We start from the raw sequence: 17185 nt of genomic DNA on the forward strand, positions 1-17185 counted from the left end.
GTCCCCCCACCCAGCTCAGCCGCGGCCAAACTCGGGCCAGTATGCGGCAGGCGCTCAGGAGTGGCTTAAACTCCTGGTCCCGCCACAGCCGGCCCCCTCCAGGCCTGGGTGAGGCAAGAGGCAGCCCCACTTTTCCTGGAGGGGCGCTGCACAGCACCCGCACTAAAGGCAGGGGAAAGACAGTTTTATTGAGCAAAGTTCTTGGGTATCCCACCCCCCACCCCAGGAGGTAGAACCCCTCAGACCTGCGCCCCCCGCATCCTGGGCCCACCTGTGCCACCACCCGGAGTCTCTGGCAAGGAGACCCTTGTTTGGCAAGAGATGAATGTGAGTGACTGTCCGGCAGCAGGGAGGGGACAGGCGCAGGAGGGGGCAGTCACTGCAGGCTGCGTCGCCTGCCACAAGCAGCTGAGGACAGGCGCGTCCTGCCCGGGCACCGGGGCTTGTGCTGGCCTCAGTGCAGTGTCCAGTGAGGCTCAGGCTGGGGATGGCCAGGCTGGGCGAGGTCACTCGATCTCCAGGATGAGATCATCGCCCTCCAGTGTCATGTCCTTGGTCACGTGGACCTTGCGGACAGTGCCGTCCATGGGCGAGGTCACCACAGTCTCCATCTTCATGGCACTGAGCACACACAGGGGCTGGCCCTTGGCCACCTTAGCCCCGGCCTCCACCTTGATGTCGATCACCTTCCCGGGCATGGGCGCCCCGATCTGGCCCTTCACGTCCTTCAGGGCCTTGGGGTGGAAGTGCATCTCCTGGAGACAGGCAGAGGGGTGTAAGGCGGCGGCATCCCCTCCCCCCCGCCCGGCCACCCTGGGGCGGCCATACCTTCATGGCTTGCGTGTCCTTCACCAGGATGGACCGCAGCTGGCCATTGAGTTCAAAGAAGACCTGCCTCTGGCCGGCGCGGTTCAGGTCACTCACGGCCAGCGCTTTGATGTGCAGCGTCTTGCCCCGCTCCAGCTCCACCTGCGGAGAGGCCGTGCCTGAGCCAGGACCCCGGCCCGTCTCGGCCTGCGCCTTGGTTTGGGCCAAACCGCCAATACCGGCGCTGGCCGCGCCCGGGAATCTCAGGCTCTGGGGCCGGCTGGGGCGAGGGGATGGAGGCGGATGCAAGGGCCACTGACCTCAAACTCCTCTGCGATTTTGGGGCCCTGCAGGAAGAGGCGGGTGTTGAGGCTGTCGAGGGGTCCGAAGGTGGCAGTGAAGTCTTTGAAGTGAGAAAAGACGTCCGGGTACATGGCGGCTGAGAGCACGTCCTCCGGGGTCACCTCATCCCCGTGCCGCTCTATCAGCTCCTTCTCCAGGGCCTGCAGGTCCAGCGGAGGCAAGGAGGCCCCTGGCCGCCCCTCCACCCTCGGCAGGTCCTTTATCACCTGGGAAGCAGAGAGGATCAGGCCGGTCCGCACCCCAGGGGCCACCGCCCACCCTGCTCGGGGCCTCCCCTACCTTGGAGCGGAAGGGCTCGGGGAAGCCGCCGTGGGGGATGCCGATGTAGCCCTGCAGGAACTCCACCACCGAGCGCGGGAAGGACAGCTCCTCCGCCTGCGCCTCGGCGTCCGCCCGGCTCAGCCCGTTCTGGACCATGAACTGGGCCAGGTCCCCCACGATCTTGGAGGACGGCGTCACCTAGGGACAGTGACCCTGGTCAGGGTGCTGGCCCCCACCCGAGACCGGGGGAAGGTAAGAGCCCTGGGCCCCCGCTCACCTTGATGAGGTCGCCCAGCATCTGGTTGGCCTCCACGTAGGCCTTCTTCACCTCCTTGAACTTGGAGCCCAGCCCCATGCTGTGCGCCTGGAAGTGCAGGTTCGTGTACTGGCCTCCGGGGATCTCGTTCTCGTACACGTCGGAGTTGCCCGACTTCATGGTGGCCGTGCAGTCGAAGGCTGCGTACAGGCCCCGGGCGCCTTCCCAGTACTCGCTGTAATCGAACACGCGCTCCAGCGGCACCCCTGCAGCGGGCCAGGCACAGGAGGGGCCAGATGGGCCGGCCTGCCCCAGGCTGCTCCCAGTCCGGGGGAGTGGCCCTGGGCTGGCGGCCTCATCTCCTACCTGTGTCCAGCGGTGTCCCTCGGGTGCAGGCCACCAGGGCCCCCATGCTGGGCTGTGATGTCATCCCAGACATGGAGTCGGCGGCCACATCCACGACATCAGCGCCCGCCTGGGCACAGGCCAGCATGGCTGCCACGCCCGCCCCTGACGTGTCATGCGTGTGGATGTGCAGTGGGAGGTCAGGGAAGCGATCCCGGAGCGAACTGACCAGCATGGTGCAGGCCGCGGGCTTCAGCAGTCCTGCCATGTCCTGGGGGGACAGCACGATGCCTGCAGGAGGGGGGACGGGGCAGGGAGAAGCGGGGGGGCGGGAGGGAGGAGGGGGGCCCGTACCTTGATGCACAGGATGTGGGTGCCGGCCCGCACCAGCTCCTCTGCCAGGCCCATGTAGTACTGCAGGGAGTACTTGGTGCGGCTGGGGTCCGCCACGTCCCCCGTGTAGGAGATGGCCGCCTCCACCACAGCGCCCGCACTGCCCGCCGCCTCCATGCCCAGCAGCAGGTTGGGCAAGTAGTTCAGGGAGTCGAAGACCCGGAAGACGTCCATGCCGTTCTCCTTGGCCACCTCACAGAACCTGAGGGAGGGGGCACGCGGTGAGTGCCCAAGCCCCGGCACAGCAGGCACGGGCGAGGGTCTGGCCGGGCAGGACCAGGGCACCCACGGAGCCGGCATGAGGGAGCGCCAGCATGTGGGCAAAGCTACGTGGGCAGCCGGGCCACGCAAGGTCAGCGCAGAGGCCCTGGGCACAGCCCATCGGCCTGGTGGGGGCGCACCCGGGCCACTGGGCAGCAGCGAAGAGGCCAAGAACTCGGGTCCCAGGGCTACTCCTCCTGCCCCTGCCCCCGCCGCGCGCCAGCGCAGGCTCACTTGAAGACCACGTTGTCGGGGTAGTTGGTGTAGCCCACGGCGTTGGCCCCGCGCAGCAGCATCTGGAAGGGGATGTTGGGGATGAGCTCCCGGAGCTCCTGCAGCCGCCGCCAGGGGCACTCGTACAGGAAGCGCATGGCGACGTCGAACGTGGCTCCTGCTCGGGGACAGGGGACTCGGGTCAGCGGGCGTCTGCCCCCCGCTCCCCACCGTTCCACACCCCACCTCTTCCTGGTTTGCTGACCTCTGCAAACCTCATCCCCTCACGGCCGCCTCACGGCCGCCTCCCTGCATCTCGCTCCTGACCCTGCGCGGGGTCGCGCCCTCCTACCTCCCCAGTTCTCCATGCTGAAGAGCTTGTTGAAGTTGTGGGCCGCGTAGGGGGCGATCTTTTTGAGGTCGTGGGTCCGCACGCGTGTGGCCAGCAGGGACTGGTGGGCGTCCCGGAAGGTGGTGTCCATGAGCAGCAGCCCCTGGTGGCTGCGGACAGCTCGGGCGAAGCCCTCGGGCCCCTCCCGCAGCAGGATGTCTCGGAAGCCGGTGGGGGGCGGGCCTAGGGCACACGGGGGGGGGGGGGGGGGGGGGAGAGGCATTAGCGCCCCTAATTAGCGCAGGTGTGGGGCCCCTCCCCCAGCGGGTAGGCCCAACCTCACCTACCTATGGGCACCACAGGGACAATGGGGTCCGTGGGGCTGGGACTGGCCTTGACGGGGATGGGGGTGGTCGGGCCATTCACCATGACGTGTCCTGGGGGAGAAGGGGCGGGTCAGGCTGAGCAGTCTGGGTGTGGCAGAAGGGCGGGGGGTGGGGGGGGCTCCTTTGGGACACCCACACTTCCAGCTGACCCCTCCTGGGTGCAGCCAGTGGGGACCTAGTGAGGGTCACCCCAGGGGGAGAGGGGTGACAGGTCAGGAGAGAGGTGCAGGTTCAGAGCAGAGGGTGCGGGTGACAGTGGCGGGCCAGGCGCGGGAGGCGGGGGGTGGGGCGGACCCAGGTAGTGCAGCAGTTTCTGGGCGCGGTTCTGTGCCGGCCGCAGCTGGAAAAGCTCGGGGTTCTCGTCGATGAACTGCGTGTCCACGGTGCCCGACAGGAACTGCTGGTTGTTGAGCACGTTTTGCAGGAAGGGGATGTTGGTCTGTGGAGCAGAAGTGGCGGGGTCAGCATGCAGTGTGCGTGCAGGGAAAGCAGAAAGGCGGGGGGACTGCGGGGTCTGCACAGCAGCCTGGGGGGCGTTTCTCCCACGCCCCCTCAGTAAGCCCGTGGGTCCCGAGACAGCTTCTCCCCCACCCCCACCCCCCCGCATCCATCTCTGTCTTCCAGGGTGCCTGCTGTCTGCCTAGTCACCAATCCTCGAGGGGGGGGCACCCTGCACCCTCCATCACCCACCACCAGCCCCAGGTCTCCAGCTTCCTGGTGAGGCGCCCCCTGGGGCCCGAGAGACCACGCAGCCCCCTCAGCTGCACCCCCCCCTTGGGATCTTGCTCCCCCTAGCACTGCCGGGGGCATTCCTGAGCACTGCTGGGGGTGCCCTCCCCAAAAGGGAGAGGCTGCCTCTCACCACACGCCTCCAGCCCCCACTTTCCCCAAAAGCCTGGACACAAAGGCCTTTGTCCTTGCCTTCGGCCCTCACAGCAAAGCCAGGTGTGCCTGTTCTAGTAGGTTCCATGACACGGGCAGAGGGCTAGCGCATCCTGTCTCCTGCTTCTGCTCCTCATTCCCCACCGCCTGGGCACTAGAGGGCGGGGTGCTCTCAGAGGGGCTTCCCGGGTAGGGACCCCAGTGTGGCTCATTTTGTGACACTGAGCCACGGGACTGGGACAGGACAAGGCACAGCTCAGACGGAGTGCTGGCGCTGGGGCGCTACGCACTGCAGTGCCACTTGTCCTGAGCCCTGGAGAGACGGAGGCTGGCGAGCTCCATGCTCAGGAGGCAGAAGGCCGAGGGGACCCCCAAATGGTCTCCCGCGCACTGAACCAGGAATGACCCTGAGCGCTGTGGGTACCGCCACCGCACCCCCCCCCCCAAAAAAAAGGCTTAGAAAAAGAGAGAAAATTGAATAAGCAACTAGACGCGCACAGACGGGAGAAGGGTCCTCTAGGCCTCCTGGGTGCCGCCTGCACCCCCTTTTGTGGCCCCACCCCTTTAAAACAGGGCAGGGGCTTATGAGCTCCATGCCAGAGGTGGCACCATGGAAGCAGGTCACAGAGCACTTCGGAGCCAGGGACACTGCCAAGAGGCCTCCAGCCGCGACAGCCACACCCCAACTGCCGTCCCCGCCCCCCACCCCCCACCAGGTATCTGGGCACCAGGACCCCTGCGGGCCCAGGCACACTCGCTTCCGCGCCCGAGAGCTTGCCGAGGCTACCAGCCCCCAGGGATCAGGTGGGCTGCGCCGGGAGGAGGCGGGGGGCACCCAGGAAGCCTGTGAACTAGGAGGTGCCCGCGGGAGGCGGTGCCCGAACTCTGGTGCCCGACCTGGCCCCGAGCCCTCGGCTCTCGCACCCGGACCCCCGGTTCTGAAGGCGGGAGGCCCGGAGCCCGGGCTCGGCTGCGCAGAGCTCGCCCGGCACGGCCGGCCAGGGCCATGGGCAGGTCCCGGCGCGGGCGGCCAATGGGGCGGGAGGCGGCGGCCGGTTGGCTCGCGAGCCGCGAGCCGCGGGGCGGGCCGGGGCGGGGCCGGGGGCGGGGCGCGGCGCCTGCCCGAGGCCGAGCCCGGTCGGCCCCACCCCGCAGCCGCCCTGCCGGGGGCGTCGCCCCAAGCCCCCCACCCCCCGGGCCCCCGGGCCTGTTGGGGACCCTCCACGTGACTCGGTGATGCAGAACGGTTATGACCTTCAGCGTGTCTCCGAACGCGAGGGTCCCGGCAACTGCGGGTTTGCGCCCGGCCCTGCCTGTGGGTGCGGGGACGTGTGGGTGTGTGGGCATGTGTTGGTGTGTTGGGGAGGGTGCCCAGCGACATGTGACAAAGACTCCCGTCTCTGGGAGATGGTGAAGGGGCCCGCGAGCTGGCGCTTTGTCTGCCTGTCTGCAGAGTGACGGTTCGCGCGGCGGCGGCGGGCGCCCGTGCGGTGCAGGATGCCGGGGCGCCGGGGCGGCCGGGGGCGCGCGCGCCGGTGCCAGGGTGAGTGCGCTGCGGCAGCGCCGGGGGGCAGCGCGGCGGGCCCGCGCCGGCCGGGGCCTCGGGCGTGAGCGGGAGTCACCGTGGGCGTTGCAGCGGCCGCGTGTCCCGGTGACCTCGGGGGCCGACCCGGGTGGGTCCCCGCGCGCCCCTCCCCGTCCACCCTCCACGTGCGTGTCCGCGGCGCGCGCCCGTTGGCGTGCACCCGCCTGCCTGCCGCCGCCGCCGCCGCCGCCGCCGCGAGCCGGGCCGGGAAAAGGTGCCGGAACCGAGGGAGCCGGGGCCGCGGGCCCGAGCGCCATGGGCCGGAGGGCGCGCGGCGGGCGGCCGGTCAGCCCCGGGCCTCGCCCCCGCGGGAGAGCCGCCTGGGGTCGGCGGGGGCCGGCCGGGCCCGTGGGGAGGCCGGCCCGCGCCCCCTGAGCTCCGGACACCAGGTGAGGGGGCCGCGGGGCGCAGCGCGGGGCGGAGGGAGGACCGCCGGGGAGCGGCGACGCTTCTGGGGACGGCTGGGGGGGGCGCCTTCCCCGGCGGGGGAGGGATGGCGCGGAGGCAGCGGGGAGGGAAGGCTTTGATTCCTGGGGACGCCGAGGGGAAGGAAGTTCCGGGACCCTCCCTGCTCCCGTGCCCACCTCCGCTTCCTGCCTTGGCCTCACCTTGTCCCCAGCGCCTGGCCTCCCGCTAAGCGCCTGGGGAATGTGACCTTTACTCAGGGGAGCCTGGCCCTGCAGGCCCGGCCTGCCCCCTGCCCCCGTGGGGGGGTCGTTAAGGCCTCAGGCCCTACCCTAGCCCCCCAAGCCCGGAGGGGACCGTGCCCCGGGGACGGGCCTGGGCACTGTGGCCTTCCCTCCAGGGCTCGCACCATGGCCCCGCCGCTCCTGCTGCTGCTGCTGGCCAGCGGAGCGGCCGCCTGTCCACTGCCCTGCGTCTGCCAGAACCTGTCCGAGTCGCTCAGCACCCTCTGTGCCCACCGGGGCCTGCTCTTCGTGCCCCCCAACGTGGACCGGCGCACCGTGGAGCTGCGGCTGGCCGACAACTTCATCCAGGCCTTGGGGCCGCCCGACTTCCGCAACATGACGGGACTGGTGGACCTGACGCTGTCCCGCAACGCCATCACCCGCATCGGGGCGCGCGCCTTCGGGGACCTGGAGAGCCTGCGCTCCCTGCACCTGGACGGCAACCGGCTGGCCGAGCTGGGCGCCGGCAGCCTGCGCGGCCCCATCAACCTGCAGCACCTCATCCTCAGCGGCAACCAGCTGGGGCGCATCGCCCCCAGCGCCTTCGACGACTTCCTGGAGAGCCTGGAGGACCTGGACCTGTCCTACAACAACCTGCGCCAGGTGCCGTGGGCGGGCATCGGGGCCATGCCCGCCCTGCACACCCTCAACCTGGACCACAACCTCATCGACGCGCTGCCGCCGGGCGTCTTCGCGCAGCTGGGCCAGCTCTCCCGCCTGGACCTCACCTCCAACCGCCTGGCCACGCTCGCGCCCGACCCGCTCTTCTCCCGGGGCCGCGACGCCGCAGCCTCGCCCGCGCCGCTGGTGCTTAGCTTCAGCGGGAACCCGCTGCACTGCAACTGCGAGCTGCTGTGGCTGCGGCGCCTGGCGCGGCCCGACGACCTGGAGACGTGCGCCTCCCCCGCCGGCCTGGCCGGCCGCTACTTCTGGGCCGTGCCCGAGGCCGAGTTCTCCTGCGAGCCGCCCCTCATCGCCCGCCACACACAGCGCCTCTGGGTGCTGGAGGGCCAGCGGGCCACGCTGCGCTGCCGCGCCCTGGGCGACCCCGTGCCCACCATGCACTGGGTGGGCCCCGATGACCGGCTGGTGGGCAACTCCTCTCGGGCCCGCGCCTTCCCCAACGGGACCCTGGAGATCGGGGTGACGGGCTCCGGGGATGCGGGGGGCTACACCTGCATCGCCACCAACCCTGCGGGCGAGGCCACGGCCCGAGTGGAACTGCGGGTGCTGGCTCTGCCCCACGGCAGCAACGGCAGCACCGACGGGGGCCGCCCCGGGCCCTCGGACATCGCCGCCTCGGCCCGCACCGCTGCGGAGGGCGAGGGGACGCCGGAGTCGGAGCCCACCGTGCAGGTGACGGAGGTGACGGCCACCTCGGGGCTGGTGAGCTGGGGGCCGGGGCGGCCGGGGGAGCCCGTGTGGATGTTCCAGATCCAGTACAACAGCAGCGAGGACGAGACGCTGATCTACCGGTGAGGACGCCCGCTGCACCGGGGCGCCCCGCACCCCTCCTCGGCTCCCGCGCTGCAGGGCGAGGGGGGTCTGGCCCCGGGGAGAGGAGGCGGGGTGCAGGGGAGAGCGGGAGGGCCCCCTCGGTGTGACTCTGATCCCCCCCTTGCCTGCAGGATCGTGCCCGCGTCCAGCCACCACTTCCTGCTGAAGCACCTGGTCCCGGGCGCTGACTACGACCTCTGCCTGCTGGCCCTGTCCCCCGCCGCTGGCCCTTCCGACCTCACAGCCACACGGCTGCTGGGCTGCGCCCACTTCTCCACGCCGCCGGCCACACCCCTGTGCCATGCCCTGCAGGCCCACGTGCTGGGCGGGACCCTGACCGTGGCCGTGGGGGGCGTGCTGGTGGCCGCCTTACTGGTCTTCACCGTGGCCTTGCTGGTTCGGGGCCGGGGGGCCGGGAATGGCCGCCTCCCCCTCAAGCTCAGCCACGTCCAGTCTCAGACCAACGGCGGCCCCAGCCCCACGCCCAAGGGCCACCCGCCGCGGAGCCCCCCGCCCCGCCCCCAGCGCAGCTGCTCCCTGGACCTGGGTGACGCCGGTGGCTGCTACGGCTACGCCCGGCGCTTCGGGGGGGCCTGGGCCCGGCGGAGTCACTCTGTGCACGGGGGGCTGCTGGCGGCGGGGTGCCGAGGGGTCGGGGGCAGCGCCGAGAGGCTCGAAGAGAGCGTGGTGTGACAGGAAGGAGCCACCAGGCCGGGGGGCCGGACTGCCGGCAGCCCCCCAGCTCCACCGTACCTCAAGCCCCTCCCGCGGCAGGACAGGGGCCACCGCGGCCCTGACGGTGCTCACAGCTGCAGACACGGGGCTGCGGCCGCCCAGCCGGAGTTTCTGATTTCTAATAAAACTGGCGGGGACACCCCAGTGCACTCTGGTCTGTGGGCCCCAGAGGGCGGGCGCTGGGTGGTCCAGCCGCGTGGCTGGCTGCATGGGAGTCACGGCGCCACGCGGCGGCCGAGAAGCGAGTGGGAGATGGTGCAGCTCGCGGGGCCTGGGTGGAAAGTGTTTCCCTTTTCTCTGGGGCCACATCTGGCCTTGCTCGGGGCTACCCCCAGCGGTGATGGGGGGTGAGGCTGGGTCTCCTGCATACACAGCCCGTGCTCAGCCCTCGCGCTCTCTCCCGGAGAGGGAACACTGCCCGGGACATCCTTCACACCGTGTCCCCACGGCTCCGCAGGTAGCGGCACAGGCCACCCCCAGCAAACAGCCGAGACCAGGGCGCCCACGGGCCCCCGGGAACGCCCAGGCCCTTCAGTGGCACCTTGGGGGGAGCGTGGGGCTCCCCCCCCCCCGCCAGCCACCCCTAGACTCACCTTCACGCCTCGGACCCGGAACTCGGCGAGGGCTCTGCTCATCTTGGTGGCCGCCGTGGGGTGGTCCTTGCCGTGCGCGATGACCTTGACCAGCAGCGAGTCGTAGTGGGGCGAGATGACGGCGCCTTGGAAGGCCGAGGCATTGTCCAGGCGGATGCCCATGCCCTCCCCGCTCCGGAACACCTGCGGCACGAGAGTGGCCTGAGGCCCCGCCTGACCCGCTCTCGCTCGGGCCGCTCCCGGGCAGGAGCTGGGGGCCTGGGGGGCACGTGCCCACCCGGGGTCTGTGCCCAGCCCTCGCCAGGGGGAGCGGCAGAGCACACGGGGTGGGGTGTCGGGCAGGGCCCTACTGCGGGGTCGGGACCAGTCCCCCTCGCCCGGCTCCCAGTGCGGGTCCTGGGGGGCACAGAGGACACACGGGACAGGCCGTGGGGCGTGGGTGCGGGGTGGACCACCCAGACTCAGGTGCTGGGGTCTCGGGCATCTGGATCACCAGCACCCTCAAGAATGCTCCCGGGGACCCCCGCCGAGAGGGAACCGGGGAGGGGGACCCTCACTGGTGTCCACTTCTGAGGGGCAGCTGGCTCACTGGGAAGGAACTTAATGAAATATTTAAGGTGGACGCGGCCGTGAGCAGGAACCAGCGGCTAAAAATACTCTGTGGTGACCGGGGCATGGAGGTGCCCGTCCCGGGGCTGCATTCCAGCCCTGGGCTGATGACCTCCTCCCCCCACTGGAACATTCCAGAAAGAGAATCCCTGCGGGATCTCGGTCCAGGAGCCCCTTCCCACGGCAGGCCCGGTGTCCCCTGTCCCAGGGTGTCTCTGGGGACCCTCCCTGGGCCTAGGGGCGATGTCCTGCAGGAGTCCCGGGCTCCTCAGGAGGGGTGGCGGGCAGATTCCCCCCGTGTCTCAGCTGCCCTGCACAGGGGAGCCGAGGACCCCCCGGGCCCGACCCCCAGGGCAGGCCACACCCCACAGGGGCCCCACCTCGATGCGGCCGGTGTCGGGTTGGAAGCTGCGCGCGGGGTCCTCAGTGGTGACGCGGCACTGGATGGCGCAGCCGTTGATGCGGATATTCTCCTGCCGCAGGCCCAGGTCAGGCAGGCTGCGGCCCTCGGCCACGTGGATCTGGGCGTGGACCAGGTCCACACTGCGGGGGACAGAGGGGGTGAGCTATCTCCTCACCGCCCCCCACCCCCAGAGGGGCAGAGTGGTGTCCAGCGCGCTGCTCTCTGCCTCCTGCCCGCCCCCCCCCCCCCACCCACCGCAAGGCAGCCTGGGGAACGCCCATGATTGATGCCCCAGACCGTGTTTGCAAGAGGATGACACTGGGGCCACATGATGGCACTGAGGCGGGAGCGCTCCTGAGGCCGGGATGCAGCCCAGGTCATGTGCCCCCCACCCCAGTCCAAGGCCTCCTGCACCGCAGTGTGCCCTGCGGGCACGGGGGAGCAGCCACTCAGCACCCACAGGTGGGGTCTGGCCCCTGAGTCATACGTCAGCCCCCTCCCACCCTGCAGCCAGACGACCATCACGCCTGAGCCCTGAGCCCTGTCCGGAGGCACCTGGGACCTTCCAGCGCCGGTAGGAGCAAGCAGACCCCCTCAGCAGGCTGCCCCGCCCTTGAACTCGAGAGAGCTGGGGGAGTCGGGGGCCTCTGGGGGCTCAGCCCCGGGGGCTCCAGCTGCACAGGGAACATCTCGGCTGGGTGCCGAGGAATGAGGCCTTTTAAGTGGAGGTTTGGGGCCCGGAGCGAGTGGGCCCGGGCACCTGCCTTGCACACAGCCACTGGGGTCCCCAGCCTGCCAGGAGTGACCCCTGAGCACTGCTGTGTGTGGCTCAAACATAACTAAAGAAAGAAATGGAACGGGGAGTTTCGTGCCTGCATCCTCGGGCCTGTGGGAGGGAAACCCAGACGCCGGGAGGCAGGAGCCGCCTCTGCTCGGGGAACCCCGCAAAGCTCCCACGGAGCCCGAGACGGAGATTCTGACACTCCTAACGGACACAAGCCCACACGGGTTCACAGGAGGCCACCACGGAGCAGTGGACACGGGGGATTGGACAGCCCCACAGCCGCGCTCCACGCGGGGCACCGGGCAGCGTCCGGCCCCTTCTACAGCCAAAGAAATGCAGGACGTGGAGCCGCAGTGCAGGGCACCCCTGAGCACGGTCTGCCACAGCCAGCCCCCCATGCCCCAGCCTCAGTTTCCCCACCTGGACTGTTCATGGCAGCCGGGGCTTGGGGTCCCCTGCTCCCTCCTGCCAGCTACCCCCACGCCCTGGGCTGGCATGAACAACCACTGCAAGGCCCTGGGGCCCCAGAGAGTGAACCTCAAAGGGACACGGGCCCCGGGAGTGCCCTGGGGGCGTGCCCTGGCCCACACTCACTCGGTGATCTCCTCGGTGACCGTGTGCTCCACCTGCAGCCGGGAGTTGACCTCGATGAAGTAGTGGCGCCCGTGCTTGTCCAGCAGGAACTCCACGGTCCCCGCGTTCTCGTAGCCCACCTGGCGGCGTCGGGGTGTCGGCGGGGACCAGAGCTCAGTCCAGAGACCAGGGACCAGCACCCACAACCCTCAGGATGCCCCTCCCGCAACAGGGTGACACCCCGTGGGTGCCGCTTCTAGGGTGCAGGGTGACGCCAGTGCCACCAGATGAGACCAGACCCCACCAGCCCCTTCCTGACCAGCCACCCACGCCCGCTGCTAGGGGAGAAAGAGTAGGAGTGTCGGGGGGCCTCACACATAAAGCAGAGTGCAGCCCCGAGCTCCGAACCCAACCCCCGCACCCCCCCACCCAGGCAGACGTGAGGGGGGCGGAGCCTGAGGACATGGGGAGCAATTGTGCAGGGTGGGGTCGGGCTGTGGGTCTGTGGGGTCAGGGGTTGTGGGGTCGGGGGCTGTGGGGTGCTGTGGGGTCGGGGGCTGTGGGGCGCTGTGGGGTCGGGGGCTGTGGGGCGCTGTGGGGTCGAGGGGCTGTAGGCTCGGGGGCTGTGGGGTCAGGTACAGTGGTGTTGGGGTGCAGCGAGGCCCACATGCTGCACATTTGGGGGGCTGTGGGGTCCGTGTCTGGGGGACTACGTGCTTTGTGACTGGTCTCGCTCCTGTGCTCCCGTGGTTAGTGGGCACCCCGCAGCTGCAGGGCCCTCCCTGCCCACTGCCCGCCCTGTCCTCACCTGCTTGGCCAGCTTGACGGAGTCGCTGGTGAGGCGGGAGCGCACCTGGGGGTCCAGGTCGGCAGCGGGCGCGATCTCCACCACCTTCTGGTGACGCCGCTGGATGGAGCAGTCGCGCTCGTACAGGTGCAGGATGTTCCCGTACTGGTCCCCTGCGGGCCGCAGCGCACCATCCTGGGGCTGAGGCCTCCCGCGGCACGCAGCCCCCCAGCCCCCCGCCCGGGGAGGGCGCCCCACTCACCCAGGATCTGCACCTCGATGTGGCGTGGCTTCTCGATGAACTTCTCCACAAACAGCGCCCCGTTCCCGAAGGCCGCCAGCGCCTCCGAGTACGCGCGGGTGTAGTTCTCCTCCAGTTCCTGCGGGGCCCAGAGGACTTTGGGGCCACCTGCTCCCAGGACCCCGCCCACAGCCCCCCCTCGGGCCGGCCCCCTCACCTCGTAGCTATGCACGACCCTCATGCCTCGGCCGCCGCCCCCGTAGGCTGCCTTGAAGATGATGGGGAAGCCGTAGGTGTTGGAGAACTCGTGCGCCTCGTGCAGCGACGTGATGGGGGCGTCGGTGCCGGGGACCACGGGGACGCCTGTCGGGCAGAGGCGGGGGCTGCTGTAAGAGCCCCGGGGCCCCGCCAAGCCCCTCGGCCCCTCAGGGTAGCTCTGAGGACTGCGCGCCCCGGTCCCACGCCCTCACCTGCAGCGATGGCGATCGCCCGGGCCTCCACCTTGTCGCCCATCTTGCGGACCACCTCCGGGCTAGGCCCGATGAACCGCACCCCGGCATCCTGGCACGCCTGAGCAAAGTCTGCACGCTCCGACAGGAACCCGTACCCGGGGTGCACGGCATCCACATTGTTTTCCTGGGGGGGGCAGGGGAGCGTGGAAAGCACATCCCTCAAATCGCTTCCCACAGGTCTTGACCAAATCCTGCAGTTTACACTCCCCCACCTCACTGCTTCCTTCCACTCCCACCATCCATCCGCTCATGCACAGATCCAGCCACCTCCCCATGTATTCACCCATCCTTCCACACACCACCCATCCACCCATCCACCCACCCATCCTTCCACACACCACCCATCCACCCATCCGTCCACCCACCCATCCACCTATCCATCCACCCATCTGTCCACCCATCCTTCCACCTATCCGTCCACCCATCCTTCCACACACCACCCATCCACCCATCCTTCCACAAACCCATCCACCCATCCACCCACCCATTTATCCTTCCATCCATCCACCCATCCTTCCATCCACCCATCTACCCATCCATCCATGCATTTATCTTCCCATCCATTCATCCATCCATCCACCCCTCCTTCCATCCATCCACCCATCCTTCTATCCATCTACCCATCCTTCCATCCATCCATCTGCCCACCCATCCATCCATTTATCTTCCCATCTATTCATCCATCCATTATCTTCCCACCCATCCATCCATCCACCTATCTGATTCATCCATATATCCATCCATCCATCCTTCCACAAACCCATCCATCCATCCACCCATCCTTTCATCCACCTACCCATCCTTCTATCCATCCATCCATCCACCTATCTGATTCATCCATCCATCCATCCATCCTTCCACAAACCCATCCATCCATCCACCCATCCTTTCATCCACCCACCCATCTACCCACCCATTCATCCATTTATCTTCTCATCCATCCATCTATCCATTCATCCGTCCATCCATCCATCCATCCATCCATCTATCCATCCATTTTCCCACCCACACACCCATCCACCCACCCACCCACGCATCCATTTTCCCACCCATCCTTCCACGCATCCCTCAACCCCCCATCCTGATTCCCTCGCCTGTCCACCGACAAGGCCAGCTTAGAGGAGAACGGGCACAGGCCAGCAGGGCCCAGGCCCCTTCCCAGGGCCCCCGGCCTGTCCTGACTCACCTTGGCCACCTTGATGATATCCGGGATGTGCAGGTAGGCCTGCACGGGGGCCAGGCCGCGGCCAATGAGGTAGGCTTCATCTGCCTTCTGCCGGTGCATCTGGCCAGTGTCCTGCTCCGAGTACACGGCCACTGTCCGGATGCCCAGCTCCGTGCAGGCCCGGAACACGCGGATGGCGATCTCCCCTGGGGTGGCAAAGGAGAAGTCAGAATTCTCGGTCCCGGCCCCGGCCCCAGCTCGGGGCCCACCAAGGAAGCAGGGAGCAGAGGGAGGCCCCGGTTGCGCAGGCACTCACCCCGGTTGGCGACCATGACCTTCTTAATGGGCTTGTACTCCAGGCGCCGGACATTGGGCGAGGCCGCGGGGGCAGACGAGGTCTTACGGACACCCAGGAGCCTCAGGCCCCCACGGATGGTTCGGAACTTCAGCATCTGGGGGGAAGCGAGAAGCCCAGTGAGAGTCTCAGCGCTGAGGCCCCCGAGGGGAGCAGCACCCGGGCCCAGCCTGGCCCCCGAGGAAAGTGGGCCCCGTCTTCCCTGTGGGCACAGGAGCCGATGCAAACCCACGCCCGGCAGCCTGGGCCCTGCTGCCCACTCAGGCCCGTACCCACACTCAGTCACAGCCCGCAGGGCCACACGACCCTCTCAGGTTGTGGGTTCAGCTCGAGGGAAGCGTGGTGTGGTGGGGGAGGGCATCCGGGCGCCCTGGGGAAACCTCATGAGTGACACCCCGACTCTGACAGCTGCACCCCCTTTCCTCGAGAGCTGCTCCACGACTCAGGGGGCCACAGGCCAGTGATGGACCCGAGTTAGACAGGGGTCTGGGGTGCACACACGGGCCCTGGGCGGAGCTTCTACCGTAGAGCTGGATGGGGCGGGGACCCCGGGCTGGGCGGGACCGAGGCCCGAGCTGACTCTGACCATGGTTTAGGAGAGGGGCCCTCAAGGGGTGGGGTGCAGCCTGGCCTGTGCCAGGCTCCAAGAGCACCCTGTCTGCCCCCCTGAGCACTGCAGGGCCTGGGGGGGTGACCCTGCACAAGCCTATCATGGGCTTGTGGAGGAAATGGGTGGATGGCAACGCTTTGTCTTTGTCTGGGGGGCCACACTCGGCAGTGCTCGGGGATCACTCCTGGAGAGGTTCCAGGGACCCGACGTCAGCCTGAGTTCTGCTGCTGGACTGTCTCTTGCCCCAAGGACAGCAACTTTGTGGTGTGTGTTTTACACAAAATAAGGAATTCTCCACTTTGGCGCTTCTATCCTCAGGACAAACATTCACTCCAGAGGACACGCAACTTGACCTCGACAACTGAGACAGGGAACCCGCTGGGGCCCACACCGGGGGCGGGTATGAAGGTGCGGCCTGCCCATGCAGTGGAATACTACGCAGCTGCGACCGTGCCATTGGTTAGAAGGCTGAGATGCGCCGAGCGGGGTGAGGGGGAAGAAAGACACACATGGGCTCATCTCGCGGATCTGCTGTGGAGAGGAAACGGAAGGGCAGTGCAGGGGTGCCTGTCACCCTCAGCCCTGCAGCTAAGGGAGAAGCAAGGAAATCGCCGGGAGGAGGAAGGGGATGAGAGAGGAAGGAACGGGAGCAGGGCGCGGGGCTCCGTTTGGCTGGTGACCTGGGAGAGTGGCCGAGCCAGAGACTCCACAACAACACGGAAAACCTGGGAACTGAGCTATGACCAAACTTCCTAACGCCCAGATGGCCGGTGTGTGTGGAGGGCGGGATGGACAAGGGGCACGGGCCGAGGGCAGCCGACCCTGGTGGTGGGACTGATGTTGAAATATACGCCGAAAGCTCAATTATCAATAAATCGTAATCATGGCTCTTTAATTTGTTCTTGGCTTGGGGGCCATATCCGCAGTGCTCAGGGGGACCGTATGGGACTCCGGGGATTGAACCCGGGTCAGCTGCCTGCTAGGCAAGCTGTCGCTCCCACCCTTCTTTAATTAAATTTTTTTAAATGTTTTTTGGTGTTTTTTTTTTTTAAGTTGTTGTTTTTGGGCCACACCTGGCAGTGCTCAGGGGTTACACCTGGCGATAATCAGGGAACCATATGGGATGCCGGGATCAAACCCACACCAGCCATGTGCAAGGCAAACGCCTTCCCCGCTTACACTCTTGCTCCGGCCCCCTTAAATTAAAAACTTTTAGGCATACACACATTCAAAATACATCAAAAAAAGTTAAACTACATAAAATAGAGAATTCTTTTTCCACCTTGTCTTTTCCGTGGCGCCAGCAATGGGTCCCGGGACCTGACCCGTGCCAGGCAGGCGCCTGCTATGGGGCCGGGCCCAGATGCGAAATAATTTTCCCTGTGCTGGCTGGAGGGCCTGAGGATGCGGACACACCACCTGCCCGAGAGGCCGCGCCTGGAGCTGGGGGAGCCCCCGGGCGGAAGGGAGGAAGGAGGCAGCAAACAAATCAGCAGGTGGGAGAGGGGTGCCGGGCACAGCCGACCCAGGTTCAATCCCGGGCGCCACA

General features: G+C 67.9%; 2 protein-coding genes across 3 annotated transcripts in view; one reads left to right on the plus strand and one right to left on the minus strand.

The window, feature by feature from the left end:
- Window positions 1–229: 229 nt before the first annotated feature.
- PC (pyruvate carboxylase) overlaps window positions 230–17185 on the minus strand; it is a 72415-nt gene continuing 55459 nt past the window's right edge. Inside the window, exons 4-23 of the mRNA XM_055141610.1 lie at window positions 14988–15123; window positions 14693–14877; window positions 13465–13630; window positions 13212–13357; window positions 13016–13133; window positions 12775–12926; window positions 11988–12106; window positions 10587–10749; window positions 9598–9780; window positions 3911–4055; window positions 3578–3667; window positions 3252–3473; window positions 2921–3077; window positions 2387–2627; window positions 2054–2303; window positions 1709–1953; window positions 1450–1629; window positions 1128–1376; window positions 829–969; window positions 230–755 (exon numbers count right to left, since the gene is read on the minus strand). Coding sequence (XP_054997585.1) covers window positions 507–755; window positions 829–969; window positions 1128–1376; window positions 1450–1629; window positions 1709–1953; window positions 2054–2303; window positions 2387–2627; window positions 2921–3077; window positions 3252–3473; window positions 3578–3667; window positions 3911–4055; window positions 9598–9780; window positions 10587–10749; window positions 11988–12106; window positions 12775–12926; window positions 13016–13133; window positions 13212–13357; window positions 13465–13630; window positions 14693–14877; window positions 14988–15123 — 3537 coding nt within the window. The 3' untranslated portion in view covers window positions 230–506. The remainder of the gene's footprint in view (window positions 756–828; window positions 970–1127; window positions 1377–1449; window positions 1630–1708; window positions 1954–2053; window positions 2304–2386; window positions 2628–2920; window positions 3078–3251; window positions 3474–3577; window positions 3668–3910; window positions 4056–9597; window positions 9781–10586; window positions 10750–11987; window positions 12107–12774; window positions 12927–13015; window positions 13134–13211; window positions 13358–13464; window positions 13631–14692; window positions 14878–14987; window positions 15124–17185) is intronic.
- On the plus strand, window positions 5604–9148 carry LRFN4 (leucine rich repeat and fibronectin type III domain containing 4). Of its 2 annotated transcripts, none has more exons than XM_055141611.1 (3): window positions 5604–6472; window positions 6889–8247; window positions 8401–9148. In XM_055141611.1, exons 2-3 carry the CDS (start codon window positions 6899–6901, stop codon window positions 8960–8962), a joined length of 1911 nt encoding a protein of 636 aa, XP_054997586.1. In that variant the 5' UTR covers window positions 5604–6472; window positions 6889–6898; the 3' UTR covers window positions 8963–9148. The 2 variants fall into 2 exon arrangements, with proteins under 2 accessions (XP_054997586.1, XP_054997587.1); XM_055141612.1 differs by having other exon boundaries at window positions 5604–6041.

The sequence above is a fragment of the Sorex araneus genome, chromosome 6 (genome assembly GCF_027595985.1).
Source record: "Sorex araneus isolate mSorAra2 chromosome 6, mSorAra2.pri, whole genome shotgun sequence".
Classification (NCBI taxonomy): domain Eukaryota; kingdom Metazoa; phylum Chordata; class Mammalia; order Eulipotyphla; family Soricidae; genus Sorex; species Sorex araneus.

Bases quoted from the DNA above. Each gene is read 5' to 3' on its own strand.
- LRFN4 (XM_055141611.1), top strand. From the start codon at position 6,899: ATGGCCCCGCCGCTCCTGCTGCTGCTGCTGGCCAGCGGAGCGGCCGCC. The intron at 8,248-8,400 runs GTGAGGACGCCC...CCTTGCCTGCAG, and splicing joins GACGAGACGCTGATCTACCG to GATCGTGCCCGCGTCCAGCC.